General features: G+C 45.3%; 1 protein-coding gene across 13 annotated transcripts in view; it reads right to left on the bottom strand.

Moving 5' to 3' along the window:
• The window catches only part of LRCH1 (leucine rich repeats and calponin homology domain containing 1), a 61,537-nt gene that overhangs the window by 25,682 nt on the left and 13,411 nt on the right, over window positions 1-22,444 (bottom strand). For 10 of the 13 annotated variants that reach the window (XM_032975063.2, XM_032975070.2, XM_032975068.2 and 7 more), the window contains exons 2-10: window positions 17,427-17,571; window positions 13,654-13,780; window positions 11,721-11,826; window positions 10,404-10,540; window positions 8,495-8,604; window positions 6,852-6,969; window positions 5,032-5,143; window positions 3,339-3,472; window positions 2,036-2,112 (exon numbers count right to left, since the gene is read on the bottom strand). In XM_032975063.2, coding sequence (XP_032830954.2) covers window positions 2,036-2,112; window positions 3,339-3,472; window positions 5,032-5,143; window positions 6,852-6,969; window positions 8,495-8,604; window positions 10,404-10,540; window positions 11,721-11,826; window positions 13,654-13,780; window positions 17,427-17,571 — 1,066 coding nt within the window. The remainder of the gene's footprint in view (window positions 1-2,035; window positions 2,113-3,338; window positions 3,473-5,031; window positions 5,144-6,851; window positions 6,970-8,494; window positions 8,605-10,403; window positions 10,541-11,720; window positions 11,827-13,653; window positions 13,781-17,426; window positions 17,572-22,444) is intronic. The other 3 variants (XM_032975064.2, XM_032975066.2, XM_032975067.2) reach the window with 3 other exon arrangements.

Raw genomic sequence — 22,444 nt, 5'->3', positions numbered from 1 at the left:
TGGAATCACAACCCCCAAAAACCTCACCCCCCCACCCCACCCTAACATAAAACTTGTTTGTCTCAACGATGCTTCCGTTCCCTGGTTGTTAGTTGATCTAAACGAAGAGCAAGTTCCGATCGGGCCACGGGACGTGATGCAGAAAGAGTTTGGAGGTGGGTACATAGTGGCGTCCCCGCTCCTGCCACCTCACTTTTCATGGCCCACTTTTAAACTATTACTATTATTTTAACAGGTAAGGCCCACTGAGCTACATAGCTCTTTTTTAGAAGTGACCTGGCCACAAGAAATAGCTCAACGAAGTGGCTTATCACGTGGAAATGTAAAGCAGTAGCCAAATACTCTCAACGCACGTTTCTAAATGTAGACGGAAAAAAAACGGAGGACCCGGAGGAAAATCCACACAACCACGGGGAGAACATGCAAACTTCAAATATACAGCGGGGGTCAGGGATCCGGATCAATCCCACAACCTCCTGCATACCAAGCGAGAGAGATAACATCTCGCCACCACTACCCACAATTCTGCACCAGGTGTGAGTATTCGCCGACAGTTAAAGTAAACTTTTTTTTTATTTTAACACGAGCCACCAAGACAAGCAAATAACCATATATAAACAATCTGTTGCAGATCCTTTTCTCTTTCACTATTTTTTTTCCTTTTCTCTCCCGCGTTTATGTTAAATTAATAAGATTTACGTGCGGTAGAATGACAGCATACAGGCCTACGTTTCAGAGTGAGTGCAATAAATGTCAAACTTGAAAAAAACCCTGTGTGCGAGTTAAAAAAAATCCATTCTTTATTTATTGCGTTATGGAATTTCCGTACAAAACAATAATCGTAAACACGCTCGGACAAGTCTCTATTACACAGGCATATTTCTTTATGTGAAAATTTATACATTTTGATAATGTGGACCCTTAAGTAACACTTAGCTCGACAGTGAAAATGTTAATTGGAGTGCACGTACAAACATACTTTGCATAAATACATTTACTTTTTCAAAATGAACGTCAGTGCAACAAAAGGACCCAGAGAACGCACAAGGCACTCCCAGTGTACAACCAAATCACAGCTGAAGACGAATCAATGGGACACGCTGTCATGTAAAAAGATCAAACCTCAAACAAACCGCTCTGATCTTTGAGATACAAACCCAGGCTGTGTCCTCCTGGCTGTCTGACCTCTGATTATGATTACTACTACGACCACTACGCGTTTTTACCCAGAAAAGTCTCATGACACGTTTACAGCAGAGTCCTGCCACGTTTTTACGCTGGGGGTGATGTTGCTACGTGTAACCCCACTTGAGTAATTTGCAGGTGATTTCACAGCAATGGGATGTTTGGCCAATACCAGTCATTGTTTTTTTATTAGCTATGGGAGGTAACCAGAGAACCAGGCAGAAACCCACAGAGGACACAGGGGAAGAGAATACAAATTCCACACAGAAAGGTGGCCGAGTTGGGAATCAAACACAGTCCCCTTTATTGCTATGTGTTGCTTGTGTCACCACTGTTCCACCGTGTAGCTCCAACGCTTGAAACTCGAATCAGACTAACACAATTTTTTTTTATTTTACTAGGCAAGGCTCACTGAGCTATGTGGCTCTTTTTCAGAAGCGACCTGGCCACAAATGATAGCTCAATAAAGCGGCCTATCATCACGTGGAAATGTATAGCAGCCAAACACTCTAAACGCACGATGTTGATTCCAGGCGAGGTAGTCAACATCTCGCCACCGTGGCACCCCAGACACCCCGGGTCACACAAGATATTTACATTTTGATTGCATCTCACTCCAAGCTCACAAACTTGTCAGTTACCCCTCTACGCTCATCTCCGTCTGGCGCCTCTTAAAAAGACATCAAAACAAATCTGCCGCCCGAGAACCGCCACACGATACGTGAGTGAACGCTGCCTGGTGTTTATTTGGGTACAGGCGCAGGGTATGGCCCCGTCTGCTTGCCCCCGATGACCACAGCAACGGCGCACGCGCGTACACGACGCAAAACCGTATAAATGGAGGCTTCACCTCTGCTCCTCCCTCCAGCCGCCATCGTCCTCAGAGCGTGGCAGTGGCGTCTCGTCTGTCCGCAACGGAAACAGCTTCTGCAGTCCGCACGCAATGGTAAAAAGAAATTGGTCATTTTGTTGTGTCAGGCTTCTTCTCGTGTTAGCCATCACAAGTCAATATCCAAATCGCTGGACCGCTCGGTTTTCGGTGTGATCCAGTTAAGTCACTCCGCCTTCAAGCCAACGGCGCAAGGGGCAGCCGTCAACAAAATGGGACGACTGTTGCTGGGCAGCTCCTTAGTCACATGACGTATGGATGGTACGCGCGCGCTTTTTTATATGAATGGTAAATAAATAAAATTTGCCCATGCCAACTTTTATTACGAGAAATTCGCCTCGCTCAATAATGATGAATGTGTACACACTTTTTCGATGTCTTCCGTAATGTGGTTGTTATTGGTCTAAATTCGAATTGCTTGTTGTTTTTACATTCTTGCTTTTGTCATTTTGGAGACACAGGTGACTCAAGACTATTTTGGTTCCACTTGAGTTGGTTAAATAAAATAAACTTGAAACACGCCAATCTAATAAGCCTAATCCAAGATAATCTGACGAGCTGGAGCCAAGGTACAAGTGTAACTGATTATCGGCGGAGATGATTATAAGTGCCAGGATTTCAGCTTCCTGATTTATGAGCCAATTAAACTTGCTCTTACGCTGAGGAGTGCCGGGATAATCGTGCCTGTGAGCAGTAATGTCGGCACATCCCTGCAGTCGCACAGGACTGAGATTGGCAATCAACTTAAACTTTACGACTGAGATGGGGAAGTCGTAGACTAACGTATGAATTACGTTTGTAGGAGATTGCTGGGTGGCTCGGAGTCAAGAGCACTGAACTGGCAATGCTGATATCCACGGTATGCATTCCGGGAGCCATCTCCAACATAACTCGGGTTCTCAAGCGATCGGACCCGATGGTCTCAGTCAGGTGTCATCAATGACTGTCACACTACCGTGCGACAAAAACATTGATCTGTGGTGGAGCATGTGGGCAGGTGCGCCTTTGGAGTGCGGATAAAAACAATCGCTTGAAAGAACCTCAGAAGAAGTTCTATGATATCTTCTTCCACGAGCCGTTCTGTAACACGGAGAGTTGCACTGCTCTGCGAGAGATCTTAATGGCCACCCTTGTCTCCAGAAAGGATGGCGGATAGCAAAACTGGAATAAAACCGGGCGAAATCGTACGACGTGCAGACCGAACGGGCGAAACGTCCGGCGTTAAATGCGCGAGACGAGACGGCGGCCCTGGGAGCGCGTGCACCTCGTGAGATATCCTGCGCTCGATGTACGCCATGAACTTCGTGGTCAGTCCCGGCTGGTCTTCCGCCTTGGGGGTAACCGCGTCCTCCTCGTCCTCGTCCTCAATGTAGTCCACCTCCTGGCCCTCCTCCACCACTGAGGGCACAACCGCGGGGTTACAGCGGCACCCTCTACTGCTGCCACGGCATCGTCAGGTTTCAATTAGAGAGCTAAACATCAAATATATGTATGTTAAACTTCTTTCGCGCCGTATGTAGCCAACTGTGCTAATCAGTCAAACAAAAAAATTGCAGTTGTTTTAGCAGAAGCACAAATAAAAGTGACCACCTTGGTCAATAACTCCACACTCTCGTAGCGCCGTCTAGCAGATGCTGAATGTGCGCGATGCGAGCGCCGAGAACTCGTGCAATACGATGAGAATTTCAACAATTCCCCGTGGCCTCTCTACAACGCCACTGGAACGTCACTCCCGACTGCGCCATGGCGATCGGGAAAATAGGTTTTTGGCCAGCTGAGTCGGTAAATACTTTGGGAAGATACGATCTATTTGCCAATGAACAAATCACCAGCGACGCACCAGATCACATGATATCACGGAAGCGAAGCAGGTTTGAATAAGAGGAAGTGAAAAACCACCAAGCATAAATATAAACATTATAGGCTGCAGTTCATCAAGGGACAACAATACAAATGTGAAAATCTGAACTATAACTACAAAGGTAGAGGACAATTATCTCACAATAATCGTCCAATCGCAATATCTGATATCGTATTGTGAAAAATAATATCGCGGCCACTCTGCGTGGGAGTTAAAAGGCACTCCACAGCTAGACATGGCCGCGGCACAGTTTGAGAAACGGCATCGCTTCACAACGGAGGCGAAAAGAAGACTTGACAAACAAACAACAAGCAGAGACAAAGATTCCCCTTGGGCCTTAAAAGAATGTTGGGGCAAGGACTGGTAGTGAGCACCTATAAAGGCCGGCTCGGCACACAAGGGTTTACTCATTTGAGGATGAGTCGACCTCAGGGAGAGGCCCCGGACCGGTTTAGATAATCATCATTGGTGTTGGCCATGAGCTCGAATCAAACTCGGTTCGGCGGATCCGGAACGCAGTAACCACTGCATCACCGCTCCCCGTTCAACAAAAGACAACCACCTTTCGTCAAACGTCGAGCCACAAGTGCAGCTGCTGTGCGCCAGACTACGAAATGTCTAAATGTGGACCGGAGAAAAATCTAAGTGACCACGGGGAGAGAGAACACGCAAACTCCGAATATATAGACGACTGGGTCGGGATTGAACCCATGTCCTCCTGTATAGCTGGAGAGGCAGTTAACATCTCCAAGCCACCTTGGCGCCCCGAGATTGCACATTCATGGAACTAGGTTGCACTTTCATGGAACTAGATTGCAATTTAATGGAACACAGTGGATGGGAGGTACATGGCTAATACAGACAGGAACAATTGAGTTGTACACCCTCAGTCTCCACACACACAAGATCGACCCCGTATGGCAGTGGTCGTATTTCTCGTCGGCATCAACGGAGACGAAAGCTCAAGTGAAACTGTGCACCTCTCCCTCCTGGGGCACAACACAATTGCTGTCGCACGTTGCTCCCATTGGCCACGGGCAAACGGGAGCAACGTGCGATAGGAAAACCACAGAGACGGGGGGGGGGGGGGACTCACCGAGGCCGTTGCTCAGGGGCGTGTGGGGGGTTTCGCGTCGCAACCGCTGGTCCCGCGAGCTGTCCGCACCGCGCATCAGAGCCGTTGACGCCGACTCCTCGTCCGAAGGCTGCTTCAAAGACGCGATGGCAGAGAGACTCGCGTCAAGATCGCACAAGGGCGGCGGCCGCGAGCCAAAACAACTTGGGAGGGAGAAACATCGCGCGGCGGGCACGGACAACGTGACCCTCTCCAACAGGCGTTCGTCTCTCGACGCGTTGAACGAGCAGCGCGGAACCCCACAGGCGGGTATATTTCAAGTCAAAACTAATTTTCATATTTGGGAGAAAGTCATTTTTGCTCTGGTTTAGGGTCACAAAGCAAAGCTTATCATTTTTACAAACATGTTATCAATTTAGGCAGCTTTTAATACGTTAAGTCCCGAATAGTAACGTGTGCTACGGTTGACTTCATATCGGATAATCTTTACAACAGTTAAAATAGTGCATAACCCCCCCCCCCCCCCCCCGACAGACAGTTAGTGCAAAGCATTAAAAACATGTTTCTTCTTTTTTCGGATAGGTCACACAGTGCCTTAGGTCACTGCAACGCGCTCTTTCAGATGCGCTTCTGCGGCCGTCTGGAACGCTCTTCCTTCCGATATTAGGAAGCCACCGGAGCTACGCACTTTTATGTCATCAAGATTGAAAACTAATTTCTTTAGAACTGCTTTTTATTTTTAGTTTGTTGTCCTTCCCCCGAACCTCCAATTATCACGATTGGCTACGTACGGTGCGAAAGATGTTCAACATACATACATACAGGTCACAACACATTCCAGAGGCTGCCCTTGATGTTGAAACAGGGACAATGAATTAAACTGAATGTAAATTAAGCAGCATTCAAAAGTCACCATAAAAATGTAACATCATCTCCATTGCAAGAGACAAGGGGATGATTTTGACCGCTTCGCACAGCACATGACTGGACCACGTGAGTCTCCTCGTACTGGGCATGCATTGATCCGCTGAACTGAAGATTCAATTCAACTCCATCAACTCACGAGCTTTGAGAAGGCGGCTTAACCAGAAGTGATGGCCTGGTTCCTACGCAGAATCTCAATGGTGCAAAGCTTAGTGTGCCGAGCTATGCATTCATCCTTAATGAGTTTTTTTTTGTCACTGCATGGACCTCTATTATAATTTCTGAAAAGATGCGAATAATAAGAGGAATTTAGCACTTCCAGAAGATGACTTCCAAGAGACTTTGAATTGTGGTTCTTTGTGGTGCACGGTTGCTGAAACAACCGTCCACTAAGGTTCAGCGTGCAGATTCAAGTAAAAAACATTACCGAGCAGTTTGCTGGCCAAGCGAGGAGCGTTTTCTACTCTCTGCGCCTCCATCAGCAAGCACGCACGATGATCAAATCAAAAATATGGATGCGAGGGGTATGTATGCATCGTACAGCCAGGAACATAACACGTGGTCTGTTCAATAACACGGGTGTGTATTATGCCAGACCGCAAGCCTTACTAAAAAAATGTTTGCAAGCATTTTGGGTGGCTACGTTGTCGGCAGAGGGCAGCATGGAATTTTCAAAAAATTACATGGTAGTATACTTCAACATCCACGCTCACCGGCCTTTGGACAAACCAACGCAGTGACCAGCGTGGCGTGCAGTATGGTCAAACAACCACCAATGCCTACACGTTATGGGGGGGGGAGGGTGGCCCTCGTTTTCCAGAGGCACGTTGACAAAAAAAGGGGCTGTAACATGCACACACGTCATCGCCCCCTGCGTTTCATGAACAGAAATCAAACTCGCAACTCAACCCCCTTGCCTTGATGCGGTTACTACGTGCCTCGTTGCCAGACCAGCGCTTGTTGCCACTGTCGACGCTGTTGAACCCGGAATCGAGGAGTCCGCACGCCTTGTGTGGCACAAAATCCTCGGGAAGGCTGGCAGGGGAACACAAAACACAGTCGAATGGTGTAAAACACACACAAAAAGACAAAGTTACGCCGTGTAGCCGACACAAGCTGCTGGGGTGAGTACTGTTAGTGAGCACCTATGAAGGCTGGCACGGCGCACGAGAGGGTGGTGCGGCAAGAACCACGCCGGCCGGCCGCTCGCCTTTGCCACCCTTGTGCTGATGTTTACACACCACACCAGGTATTCATTTGAGACCGAGTCAATCTAAAGGAGGTCCAGGAGCGGTACACGCAGGTATCCCTCGATTTGCGAACGTATATTTTATTAAATTACGTGTTCACACAGTTGACAAATTATGGACACTTTTCGACTAACGACATCGAATTTCCTGCGCCAACACAATTTCACTATGGCCACACGCCACGAGATTAAACAAGAAGCACCCAGGAGGCTGCCTCATCCATCCGCAACAGCGTCAAGGTGTCCCTACAGTGCAAGAGTGACGCCTTCACATTCATTCCAACATGCAGCAGATCTAAAATTTTGATTTAAAGCTTTCGTGACTGCAGTAATTCATATTCTTAGCTCTTTCGGTAAAGTCACGTTGAAGGGAAACAATAAAATAATAAAATATATATAAAACAATAAAAAAAATTCTCACGTTTCGACCATAACACAAACGGTCGTCATCAGGTGTGTCGGTTTGCATAAATTTATTTATTTTTAAACGTTTAAAATAAAAAACAATAAAAATTCTCACGACGTTTCGACCATAACACAAACGGTTGTCATCAGGTGTGTCGGTTTGCATAAATTTATTTATTTGTAAACGTCTAAAAATAAATAAATAACTGTATGCAAACCGGCACACCTGATGACGACCGTTTGCGTTATGGTCGAAACGTCGTGATAATTTTTATTGTTTTATATATATTTTATTATCTTATTGTTTCCCTTCAACGTGACTTTACCGAAAGAGCTAAGAACATGCAGCAGATCTGCTGGAGAGTTTTAAATTAATTATTATTAAATCTTTTTAAGATTTATGTTCTTCATTAATTTAAAAAATATATATTGTGAATAGTGATATAGGTGGTAAAAATGTTTAGGTTAGAAGCAGATTTGAAATTACTGTCCGAAATACATTCCTAATTTTTTGTATTAAATGAATGGGAAAAGCCAAATTTAGATTAACAAAAAATTGCATTTTAGGCGTGTTTTTTGAAGAGTGCATCGCTTTCATAAATCGAGGGATACCTGCAAATAAATCGCACACTGGTTATGGCTAAGAATAAAACTGAAATTCACAGCACAATGCACCAACCACTCCGCCACTGCTCCCCACCCCCGCCACACAAACACACAGAGCAGATGTCATGCCAAATATTTCAAGAGCATTTTTCAAAAATAAATTAAGGGGAGAGTTTAAGCGATAGCTGCGCGGCGGATATCAAATTAACGCCAATGCAGCAAGCTTCGAGCGTCAAGCCCTGCCGAATTGAATGACAATTCCGGCGCCCAGCGCACGCGCCCGCTTGCTCCATCACTCACCATGTGGAGGAGCCGGCAGGCCTGATCAAGCGATCGGCTAGCTTCTTATCAAGCTTGCACGCCTCCATGTGAAGGTACTTGAAAATGTGATGCTTCCCCTTGATGCATATCTGCGAGAGACACGGCAGGGTCGCGCGATAAACAAATGAGCCCGTACGTTGTTTTGCATCGCTTTGCATGGGACCTCGATAACAGACGACGTCTTTGCTTCTTCAACAGTGTCATATTTAGAAGGGCAGACCGGCCTATAACACACTAGAGGGGCCAGGGCAGAGAGCAGCACCACTAGAATTGGCAAATATATAGGGTTACAAGCGTCTGTATATGGCAAATACAAGTGGAGTGTGTGGTGACAAGCTTTTAAAACAAGGTTATTGCATTATCCACTTTGACTATTTTGGTGATTTAAAGATTTTACTAACAAACACGCAGAGCAGATGATTTAAATATTTTAGTAACACTTAAGCTTTGCCATTTTTGGTTCTGGCCCATGGACCAACACCCACTCTGACTTTCAAATTTTAGCATTTCTATCATTTGTAGATAGAGATTCAACCTACATTTGCAAACCCTTAAATTTAACAAGGAGCCGACAGCCCATTGAGAACCAGGTCGGTATACAGGAAGAACCAGGTCGGGTAAAGACAATGTATTGCATATCACAACACTGCAAAGAATAATTTTAGAACACGTTCAAACTAAAATGGGTAACAGAAAGCATGAATATAATAACGGCGTAAAAGAGTAAGAAATATAATTGAATTTGCACACACACATTGGGAAACAAACTTAAATAATGAAAAACAAGAATGTTGTAATTCGTGTACATTATCTGCTGGGAAATTTGCATCAGAAACAAACATTGACAAAAGAAATTGAACGAAAGCCGGATTATATTGGAGGCGCACGCTTTAAACTACAGTACACCGAGGGACGTGAAGAGGAACACGTGGACTAGAAAACAAACACATTACCGGCATCGTACCGGCTGCTAAGAAAAGTAGTTAGGCTTGGGCAGGACACGTGACTCAATGAACTGCTGGCCAGTGGGCATCCAAATCGATGGAGTGGCATCAAAACGAGAGAAGGCGCCCGAGAGACGCCCCTCGAAAACGGAGCGATGAAATCAGCTCTTGTGTGGGTGCTAGATAGATTGTTACGTCGCAGGACCGTGAGAAGTGTTGGAGGCTTGGGGAGGCCTTCATTCAGCAGTGGATTGATCATGGCTGATGATGGTCATGATAAAAAAATACTAGGTTTTACCCTTTCTGGCAATAAAACAGGTAAGATGTTATCAGAGGATGTTTGGTTGCATGTTCACCACAACTACGTGTGGTTACTGCAGTACTTGATTCCTTGCAAAACGGTATCTATTTTGTTTAACACGTAGGCCTTTCGCGACCAATATCATCCATAAGAGGTTTTTTGGGGTAGATCGCGTAAATATATGTTGTTAAATCACATAAATGTTGTGGCTTGGCTCTCCAACACACAACCGGCGTGCTGCACAAGTGACGAATTGGCACGTTCCGTTTACGTGACAACCCTTACGAGTTGGCTGTCGGGTAGTGGCGGGTTTAACGACACATTCATATATTTACGCGATCTAACCCAAAAAACCTCTATTATGGATATCTATTTTGTGTTTGAATATCTTAACACCTGTTTTATTTCCAGAAAGGGTAAAACCTATTCTTATGTTTCCTACTTTGTTACTGGAAAAAAGGTCCCATGATATGATATCATATGGCATTTATTTACTCAAATCGTAAATCCATCCATTCAAACACCGCGTTTCCAAGCAACGCTTTTGGACTCGCTCTCGGCTCGCCACAAGGACTCGACGGCATTCCTCTCGCCGATGCCAGGCCTTCCGGTTTTTCCAGCCAGCGTGTGTGCCGACACGCACCTGTGCCGGCGGGCTTTTCATCGGGTTGTTGTCCAGCACGAGACTCTGCAGCTGCTTCAGCTTACGGAAGCTCACGGGGATTTCGCCCAGGCGGTTACATGACACGTCCAACTGTACCAGGGGCAAGTCCGCGATTTCTGTTGGGGGGCGCGGGGGGGGGGGAGAGAAGGGAGTGTGGGTTCCCAGCGCCATGTGAATGGGTAAAAAACAATAAAATGACCACCGTTATCTTTGATGGCGTTTGTCTTGCTTTCCCCCGTGGTGGCGGTCCTTATCATCGGTTTTGACGTCAACGTGGTTCGCAATGGTTTGCCGTTTCGAGATGCAATTTGCGCGGGTGTTGTAATATACAGATTACAGATTAATGTAACGTTGTGTATATTGAGATACAAAGTTACTAATTACTTTGGAGGTGTGCAATTTGGATACGCATTACAGACCCCACATGAGTGAGACAAATGCGTGGAAGAAGAAACATTAAAATAACACGTGATTTAGACGTTACTAGTCTGTCTGGAGGAGGGTTACGCGTTTGTGATGGCAGAAAACCCTTTCCAAATTGACAAGGGCTCAGTAGAAATGGCGAGTAACACATCACAATTCCCGGTGGCGCGTGGCCTGGACCAGACAGAAGGTGAAGGGTGAAATGTGCATTCATGTCAATCGAGAGGTGGGATATTTACAGCTCGTTCAGTTTGTTAAAATATACAAAGTGCGTCCTTGGAATACCAAGATTATTCGGGGGTGGAGTGCTCCACTATACATCAGTTATGTACGCAGAGACCAACATATATTGGCCATTTACAGCTTGTATTGGCCATTTACAGCTTGTATTGTGTATAGAAAAAGTTAAAAATAGCAGTGAAGCCAACAAATATCATGTGCCTTTTCTGGAATGCACAATCCATTTTTTTCTTAAACAATGCAGTGAACAACACGCTTTTATTGGTGGAAGGGGTCATGTGACTCAATTACATGTGACGCATTCAAATCACATAAATGTGCATAGGCATGCACTAGTTTCATGGCTAGTCCTCACTGGCCAGTTGACCTGCTGTTTGCCAAGCGTCCTCTACAAAATAGACCATTACGCTGAAAATAAACACGGTATCTTTTTACGTAAATATATTTATTTTGTCACGTATCCGCCTTGCAAAAAGACCTCCCCTCCACCTCCACCACCCCCCCCCACCATCCCTGCGCACCCCCCCCCCCCACCATTTCCGTTCACGCACGACCGCGCAGCTGACTGAGGCCGTCGCCGGAGCGCCTAACGAGCTTGGAGGGGCCTCTATTGAAGCGTAAGCGGTGCGCTACCGTCGGGCAGGATGACGAGATTGTTCCTGCGCACGTTGAGGTCACGGAGGCACGTCAGGCTCGCTACCTGGGGCGGCAGCGCCTGGATCTCGTTGCAGCTCACGTCCTACCAACAACACACACGTGATGGGCCGTCGGGACGAGCGAGTACTCGGACACGCGCCGCCGCAGCAAGGACGCACGCACGCAGACACTTACACACGCACAACCGTCCAAACACGAGGGTGAATGTGCAGGGAAAAACCGGAGAACCTGGAGAAAAATCCACGTGACCACGGGGAGAACATGCAAACTCCAAATATATAGGCATCAGGATTGGAATTAAACCCATGACCTCCTGCATACCAGGCGAGGCTGTTAACAACTTGCCACCGTGGACACAAAGACACACAGAGGGAGATCATCACAACGACGCGCGGGCACACACACACATAGTAGAGGTGGCGGATAATGCACATACGAGGACATAGGCACGTTTGGACACCAAGGTACCCATGGAGGAAAATGAGTGATGTGGCAACAGGAAAGTGAAGAAAAACACATGGAAGGGAACATGATGGGCCACCGGGGGCCAATGCGAACTGGAGTTTGACACGGCAATGGTGATTGCTGACGATATCACTTCGCTGGGCCCGTCTGGTTTTCTTTGCCGCACAATTCATTTTACAACGGGTGTGCTCTGAAATTAATTTGCCAAGTGGGGTGGGCACAGTAGAAGCATTAATCGCTGTGACAAAAATGGCTCCGTTTGAAGAGTACAACCAATAAATTGCATCAAGATGACGGATTTATGGCATGCGCGCGTGTGACCAGGCGTAATCCGTGCTTAGCGTGCTGTCCGGGAAACGTAGCACTCATTTATATTTGCTGTGCATCGAATCCACTTCTGTCAGCCGAGATGCTGTTTATTGAACCTCACTGTAGAGAGGAACAGAGCCTTGTGCAGACATTTCCCTTTTTGAACGCTGCCTGTGCGGCGTCACAATGGATCACGCCGATCACAGCCCAATGAACCTCAAATGAAACCTTTCTCCTAGAATTCTACACATCCGGCGATTGAAATACATGACATGACAAGGCTCTGGGTTCCCACCCCGAGGCCACCTCGTTATGTCCGCCAAATAAAGCGGCGAAAGCAGAAACTTATCACTTTAAAATGCCTTCGTTGGTTTTGCTGCAAGTAAATTGTTGTTTGTTAGAGGGCGCAGTTAAAAAAATAACACTGGAACGCAAAGTAAGCACCGCATGCAAAAGAGCGGGAAATGCATGCAAGGAATCTGTAACTATGCTAGACACTGCCTTTGTGGCTTGGTTTGGTTCTGCCTTGTGCATTGCCTTTGGGACGTTTACGGAGATCAATCGTTGGACCTTTCTGGGGATCGACGATTAAAATAAGGTTTTGCACCTTGGCGAAACTGATTATTGATTTTAATGAACGCATTGACATGATAGAGGCAAAATAAAGCGCTGTCCATGCAGCATTGATGTCTTCCCTTAATGCTCAAGCTGAAATTCAAACCGTAAAATATTATATTTTTCTTAACTTTAATCTAGGATGGCTTAACCTTCGCTGCACCTGCTGCAGGTGCAGAGATTAAAGTAGCGACGCAATGTGGGTAACTGGTTGGGGAAGTGAGGTGGTGGGTGTGGGCACTAAAACTCCCTGTGAGCGTTTTCGTAGCCCGAGTCGGGAATTGCGAGTGGGAGTTAAAGACGAATCCAGCGGACGCCACCACGGACAAAGAAATAATAAAGAGAAGCAGGCGACTGGAAATGTGAACAGCGGTTGAATAGATATGTAGACAGATTTGTTAGCTGGCAGAGACATATTGAAATTGGAAAATAATCACAGCCTCTTCCAAGAAAGTAGTCCATGTGCGCAGACCACACATTTTACTTGCGACCACCTGAGATGGCAAACGACGACACTCACCAGCGCCGAGAGCTCCTTCAGTTGCCCGAGCTCCTCGGGCAGTGACACCAGCTTGTTGTTACTGGCATTGAGAACCTGCAGTGGCAGCTTGCACAGGTAGGGCGGGAGCGTCGTCAGCTGATTCCGGCTGCAAGGCCAAAGCCGAAACGGGAGAATTTAGTTTAAAATTTTAGGGCCTAAGAATGAAACACGTACGGAGCGCGTAATCAAAAGCAAAACCACCGTGCCAACGAAAACACATGTGCGAGACAGAATGTAATGTCATGGCCAGAGGCCTCTGCGAGACATGTCAAATGTGAGTAAAACCTTCTTTCTATGTGCCCAGACAATTCTAACTACGCAGGCAGGTACAAAGGCTCCGTTAAAGCCCCGCAGCTCTTCGCAAACACAATTCGTCTCCAACGGCTGGCTTTTGCATTTAAGACGGTACCGCGACAACTCAAAAAGACTGCAATATTAACGGCGATAGTTAAAACATCTGGAATGTAATCATTATTTAATATTTTATATACACTTCCATACATGCCGTAGAATCTCAAAGCACACGGGCACACATAGGTTTTAACTAAAAACATACAGCAGCAAAAAAATGCACATTCGTCAATAACACTGCCTTTAAAGGAAAAATGTATATGATAGATGACGTTTTTGCCAACGGCCCCTTCTTCATAACACATTTATTTATGTGGTCAGTTATAAGTGAGGAAGGGTGATGTAGCAGAAGGGCCACTGTCCCAAGTATTGCAAATTATACAGTTTAAAACACGTAGGCTTTTCACGACCAATATCATCCACAATATAGCTTTTTTTGGGGTTAGATCGTATAAATATGAACGTGTCGTTAAACCCACCACCGTCCGACAAAGCCAATTAGTAAGGGTTGTCACGTAAACAGAACGTGCCAATTCGTTACCAGTACAGCACACCGGTGTGTTCGAGAGAAAATCCACAACATTTAGAATCTTGCTCTCCAACACACATTTACAATTACAGCAGATTGTAAATGTTGTGCATTTGCTCTTCAACACACAGGTGTGCTGTACTCGTAACGAACTGGCAAGTTCTGTTTCCATGATAAACCTTACTAATTGGCTGTGTCGGGTGGTGGCGGGTTTAACAACACATTTATTTTTACGCGATCTAAAAAAAAACGATGTTATGGGCAAATGATATAGATTTTTCTTTTAAGGCCAGTGTTATTCATAAATGTGTTGGTATTTTTTTTTGCTATTTGTGCTTGTGCACCACCAGACAATACAGTATCACCAAATAATTTCTGAATATATCTCTTCCTGCCATTTCCTGCCTCTAAGGCACATCCGGCAGGATTAATGTAAAAAAGGCATCAAACAGGAAACAGCGATAGTAGATTCCATACTCCAGTAGCGCAGTCTAGCAGATTCTGGACATGCATGATGCGAGCGTGCAATACGATGAGAATTCAAGCGCCAGTGTAACGTCACTCCTGAACGCGCCATGACGATCGGGAAAACAGGTTTTTGCTCGGGTTAGTCTGCGAATACTTTGGGAAGATACAATCTGTTCGCTGATGGAAAAAAAATCAACAAAGCACCCTATTTTGTCAAATCTCGGAAGCTAAGCATGGTTGCACCTGGATATTCCTTGGATGGGTGACCATCATGCACAACTGGCGTCGTAGGCTGCCACGGGCTCACGTTGTCAAAAAAACAATGGTTGTACTCTACCATGCTCCCAACATCTACGGTTCCCGCTCTCACCAACCCGTACTGACCACCATGGTGATGTTCGGTCGTCAAATAACAGTTCGGACCCACATAGCGTGGGGAAGCCCTAATGCAGCAATGGATTGACAAACGGCTGTAGGTGTACACTCTGTTCATTTGGCAAGAGTGGGCAAGTGTCAAATCCAGCCTTAACATGGGCTCACAATGGCCTCCTACAGAGGACATCATGGGGTCTTTTATACATCGACTCAAGCAAGCAGATGGTTGCTTACAGTGAATCGTAAACATCGTTAGTGTACATTTATATTGGACTGACATTGGTTTTGAACCCTGGACTTACTGCTGCGCAAGCCACACATTTAAATGGACTTCTCTTTCACATGTCCACATAATAAATGATGTCTCTGTCCCATAAAAATATATTTGGGTTTCCCAGACCAATATTGTACATGCACAGACCCTTTGGTAACGCCACCGTTGCATGAGAAACTCCCAACGTTATTGTCAATTGTGAGTGTTATTTGTACAGCACAACTTTACTGTATTCTGCAGATTATAAGACTCACTTTCCTTCTATTTTAAAGCAAAAATCAGGGGAGGGTGTCTTATCATGTGATAGGTATATATATATGTGACCAGATTTGTATATATTTTTTTATAGCCAGTGGGCGGGAGTCTGGGGTGCCTCTTACTTTTTGGAGCATCTTAAAATACGGATAATACGGTAAACATATAAATCACCAAGACATATGTAACTGTAACCACACACCCAATGTCCCAGCACACAGGTCCAGATCGATTGTTGTGATAATCAGCGATTGTTGACTAAACTATATTTTTTATTTTACCAGGGAAAGCCCACCGAGCTATACAGCTCTTTTTCAAAAGCGAACTGGCCACAAATGATAGCTCAACCAAGCGGCTCGTTATGTGGAAATTTATAGCAGCCAAATACTCTTAAACGCACGTTTATTCTAAATGTGGAGGAAAAAAATCTGAGGACCAGGAGAAAAATCCATGCGACTATGGGGAGAGAGAAAGACATGGAAAAACTCCAGATATACAGTAGGCGTCAGGGTTGGGATCGAACCCATGACTTTCTGTATACCAGGCGAGGTAGTTAAGATCTCCTAGCCACCATGGCGCCCCTAGATTGCACTTTCATGGAACACAGTGGATGGGAGGTACATGGTTAATACAGACAGGAACAATTGAGTTGTACACCCTCGGTCTCCACACACACAAGATCGACCCCGTATGACAGTGGTCGTATTTATTGTCGGCATCAACGAAGACTAAAGCTCAAGTGAAACCGTGCACCTCTCCTCCTGTAGCACCGCATAACTGCTGTCGCATGTTGCTCTGTTTATCATGGGCTGCAACAAAGAGACAATGATAACGTTGCACATGGCTCTGCACAGCGCAAGTTTGTTTTGTTGCACATTCGACACCCGTTTTTATTGGCTGGAAGGGATCACGTGATCAACGACACATCTAAAATGGCTGTATATTAATATGGATATTACAGCGTGAAGATGTTTTACAAGAAAAATTGATAAAAAAATAAATGTAAAGACACATGTACTTATCTTAGCCATTTACCTTGGTATGTTTAATGTGCATATAATGAACTAAAATGTCTGGTTATTTGTTACATTTATAGGCTGATGACATAACTTTATCAAGACAGAGGCTCCCAAAAGGACATGTGGGAGGGTGTATGGCACAGTTTGGTGCCAGCTATCGGAGTGTGCGGTCGTGTTGCTACAGTTCTCTGCGGTGAGCACAATGTCTTTAAAAACAACGGCGTTACGCCTCTAAATAAAATTAATGCTGAACCGCTTGAGCGTTCCGAGTTTCAGCGGTGAACGGGATACCCCAACCCCGCAACTTGCAGATGTCTCGGAACGGGAAAGGGTTGACAATGGCTCGAGTGGTACAGAAGAGACACGAACAAATTGCAGCCCTCGACGCGGAATGTCGCGCTGAAACATTGGAATCACGTGAACAAAATCGAGGACGGCAGAGGAGAGTCGAGTAGTGGCATGCGAACGCTCGGGCCCCCACCTTATGTTGAGATACGTGAGCGAGCGAAGGTTGACGATGGCCTCGGGGATGCTGCGGATGCAGTTGTGGTATAGCACGAGGCTCTCGAGAGACACGAAGTGGCACACCTCGAGCGGCACCTCGTTCAGCCTGTTCTTCGACAGATCTGTAGGGGTGGGGGGGGGCACGACGGAGAACAAAAAAAAGACGTTGAAAAAACAATCAAAGCTGAGAGCCAGCGGTTAGTATTCGTGTGGGGGAGGCTTCCTTAGAAAGGCAGGTACGTATTTACGTATGTGTGTACGTTGAACTTCTGTCGCACCATACAAAGCCGACCGTGCTCAGAGGTGCGGGGGAAGGCCAACAAACTAAACACAAGAAGCAGTTCTAAAGAAACAAGTTTTAAATGTAGATGATTTAAAAGTACATAGCTCCCAGTGGCTTCCTAATATTGGAAGGAAGAGCATTCCAGACGGCTGCAGGTGGGTGTTGGTTTTGATTGCGAGGCGACCACGAGATTTAAATACGGCAATAGATTCTTGAATCTATCTGTACGGAAGTTTGAGTGTTATCCCCTCCATACTCGTGGCTTATCGCTGGGCACTTAAATTTCCTCCCACACAATGGCAAAAACCCATTAATCGCATTGGCCAAACATCCCCATGCAGAAATCTCTTGCAAAGGAGTATTGAGACATGTCTGTATTGTTTTTTTATTACGTAAAAATATAACAAAAAAGTATATAAAAGAAAGTTGGAGAAAATAAAACAACACTGAAACAACTGACAATCAAAAGCCAATTGTGGAAGGCACAAATTCAATGCTCGAGTGGTGCCTTTACAATCCGCAGGACTAAAACGGGACTGACGGAAGTGTGACGTGGCCAACAATACGTCGGCAATGATCTGCACAATGTTCACTTTTTTGGGTCTAGAGGAGGCGGCTTGAGATTTTAAAAAAATGTTGCTATCTTCTGCAAACCTCCCCAAAACCATTAATTGTACTGAGAAACGGTATATTTTCCCAGATTAATCTAAAGGGCACACTGTACCAACTGTGGATGTTTTGCGCGAATAGAGGTAACGACCTATCCCACCCGACAGCAAGCAACTCATTACTCGCTCTCCCATTCTGAAAACAACAACTACAACCCCCTTCCTCTGGCCCGACACTGCCCAGAAATCTACGTTGTGCTCTTTCTTCCGCTTGATCGCGCCGTTTTCGCAGGCGTTATGTACAACCACCCCACCCGTCTCAGCTACATCGTGATGAATGAATGATGGGGAACAGGTTCAAATGAAAGGTGAACTTTGAACAATTGTTGTGGGATTTTTTTTTGTTCTGGTGCAATGTAGTGTGGGGGGAGGAAGGAGGGATCAGTGTCGGATATTACGATCTAGTTAAGCTTCTAAGGAACACAGCTGTTTCCGAATCCTTTCCCAAAACAACGCAAGCGGATGATGAAAAGCTTCTAACAGTGGCACACAGTGGCACGCAGTTTCACGCACGAACACTTCTGCAACAAAGCCTTCCAATTATTTTTTAGGGAATTAAATTGAAATCTCTGCTCCAAATCACAGTAACAGTATCCCACGGACACTTATAGTTAGATTATTCTAGTGTTGTGATTCTGTGCGCATCAAGGAATTTTAATTAAGCCATCGCCGAACCTGATAATTTTATAAACTGCTGTGACTAGAGGCATGCTAATTAAGCCATCGCCGAACCTGATAATTTTATAAACTGCTGTGACTAGAGGCATGATGATTCAATAGCAAATTTGTATCATATCCTATGGAACTCAGAGCATGCATGTATGTGTGCGCACAACTTTAGTAGGTACGCAGCCAACCGTGCTAATCGGAGGTTCGGGGGAGGTGCTGCACAATCGCATCATGTGCTTAACAATTGATATGAAAGAACGAATCAATGGACCATGGCGATTCCACTTTAGTTTGAACACATGCATAACCCACTCTCTTTTATTAGGGGGCACCACCTTAGTAGTTACTCCACAAGCTTTCTCTACGGGGCCCTGAATTGCAGCAGCAATCTAAAGCAGTGCGGTTCACGGCTCTGGAGCTCCCTCGGTGAATGGGCACACCAGCGGTATCGCTGTGGTAATATCTGCCACCCTCGTTACGCAAACTACGGGACTTCAACACCGAAGTTATCTGCGAGCTACTGTGGCTCCATGGGGGACTGAAAAAAGTGTGCCGTTTGAATTCCCCGGGTTCCACGCGTGATTCGGTGAACATGACTCTCCACCACAACCTACACAGCATGACATTAGAATTTCCATCCCAATGCGTTTGGTAAAGTTCATAAATAAAACTGAACTGTTTTTATTTTACTAGGCAAGGCCCACGAAGCTATGTAGTTTTTGTTCTGAAGCAACCTAGCCACAAATAATAGCTCAGCAAAGTGACTTATCGGGTTCGAAATTTATTGCAGCAAAATACTCTAAACGCATGTTTATAAATGCGGAGGGAAATACAGGAGGACCCGGAGAAAAATCCATGCGGCTACAGAGAGAACATGCAAACTTCAAATAGAGGCATCAGGGTCGGGATAGAACCCACGACCTCCTGTAGACCAGGAGAGATATTTAACATCTCGCCACCGTGGCACCCTTAAATCGAGGGAGGCGGCTGGAAAACTGGGGTTATGACATTGAGACAGCACTGCTAATATGCTGTGTTCGAAACTGGGTTTCAATCACCTACGATATAACCAGTTTCAAGTGTAGGGAGTTGTTGGTCTCAGCTCCATCACTAATGACGGCACAAAAAAAGTCACTGCATTACATTTGGTTCTGCACTTCACCGGAGGTAAATAACATTTCTGGGAATTAAATATATTAGTTTGACAGTCATGCTTAATAATCTCATCGCAGAGTGTATGGGAAACTGTGCTTTCTTCTGTTTGAAGGATACAAATTCCACTTGAAAAATCTATCATAAATCCTGTGAAAAATCTCTTCCACGGCTGTTGTCCTACACATGGAGTGATGCACTGCTCTGTAATATTTCTGAATGGATTTCTTGATCTTTACTCAATGTTAAGAGCACAATTGGAATAAACAGAGCCAAAAACAAACAATGAAAATTAAGATTTTTACAAATGCAGAGAGGTTTGTAAACATAACACCCACATTAATGATAGGTTCTGCTCTCATGAAAAGAAAGCCGTGATTGCAGTACACTGACAACATTCAGCAGCACGGTTTCATGCACAAACATAACCCAAGCAATGGGCATTCAAACGCTCAAGATCGCAGCAATGAAAGAAAAAAAATAACATTGACCTACCGGTAATGTGAAACGGAATAAGAAATCCAGGGTTTTTTCAAAATTATAAAAGGAATTAGTCATTGTCACTTAAGAGTAAGAATTGACATTTCCTGCGGACGGCCAGTTGACCAAACCATTAAAATAGTTATTTAATCCGAGTCAGGATGAAAAAACATGCAATTATTTTGATTAAGCAGTTATTCATTGTATAAGTTCAATGAAGCAGCAACTTTACACTAGAGCATTACCCTTTAGTTTTACGATTCTAATAATATGAATTTAGAGAACTAAGGCTATGCGCCATTAAACAGAAAAATAAATTACCCAGAGTTGATTTCTAATGTATTGTCGTTAAACCATATGGACCAGTGACCGTGTATGTTGTGTGCTCTCAAAGGGCCTCTCAAAGTGAAACGCACAATAAATGTTAATCGGGGCATCAACTGTGACGCCCCCAGATAACATTCTGTATGGTTGTAATTAAAAGAGTCAAGAGCCTGTACATAATTATTGAGACACGTCAAATCGCATCACATCTCTTTCTAAAGCATCTCTCAAAACATGCAGGCTTTGCTTGTTTAACCAAGATTGTATCATCGACAACAAAGAAAACATCGAGTTTGTTATTGTTTCCACTTGGGCAACACAGCCTGTTGGCCTAAATCTCTCTCTCAAATGCAGCCTTGGCATGTTTCATAAATGTTTCCAGGACGCACGACCAAGTGGCGCCTTTGTGTCCAGGTGATGCTCAGGGTAAAAGATCTACACATCGCATGTCGCGTCTGTTAGGTTATGTGCGACATTTAAATCCTACTCTTCGGCACAAAGGCTTGAGACCAGAGGTACAATACTCTCGTATTTCCAACACGCACAATTTATAAATGCACATCCCACACTAAACTTACATGCACCGGTGATAAGAATTATTATCCATGTCCCAGATATGTGGATCGGAGCACCCTATTTTAATTTCCTTGGATTCTCGTTACTGGTTGTTTTGCTGCTGTAAATGTATATAAATTGGCTACACATGCATGTAGACAAACACAGGCTGTGTTCATGGGATAATGAGAATATCAATTCAAACAAGCCATAAGCTTAAAACCCTGTGTTGTGACAACTTTCGCAATGGTTAGGGCGACCGCACTATAAATCCTGCGGCTTGAGTTTGATTATTGGTGGCAGCTAGGATCAGTGGCAAGTGATATCTAAACTGGTCATACCCCCCCCCCCCCTCTCATCGCCCCTTCACCACACCCCACACTGACCAATGTGGTGAAGTATGGTCAAACAAAAAGGGTGGGTGAGGCCTTCATCCAGTAGAGGATGACAAAGGGTTAAAACATAGAACATATTTGACTATTTTTATCTTCTCAATGTTCCAAGAATGCTGAAGTATATTCGGCATCATAAAAAAACAACAGCGCAGTTTTAAAAATGGAAATCTGCAAACCCTCACACTCAGACTGCAAAGCAGTCTGCGCTGTTATTCAATACAATCGCACTGACGTACGCACGCTGGCACGAGTAACCGGCCAGCCACTGCTATTAAATTTGGCACAAACACTCGGGCCGCTCGGCTGCCATGCCTCCCTCGGCGATCCGCTTCAAATCGCAGCGCACCTACGAAGAGGTCGAACGAGCACACTGCCTTGGGAGCGAGGCCATCGGACGGAGGCGGCGCGATTGAAATTCGTCGCAACGTCTACTTGGTGAAAACACGTGCGTGCACCCTCGCGACCCACT

This window comes from Petromyzon marinus, chromosome 55, assembly GCF_048934315.1.
Source record: "Petromyzon marinus isolate PM22_M1 ecotype Great Lakes invasive population chromosome 55, UKy_Petmar_22M1.pri1.0, whole genome shotgun sequence".
Lineage (NCBI taxonomy): Eukaryota > Metazoa > Chordata > Hyperoartia > Petromyzontiformes > Petromyzontidae > Petromyzon > Petromyzon marinus.
Note: the sequence above shows the minus strand (reverse complement) of the source record. Positions and strands in the feature narration are given on the sequence as shown.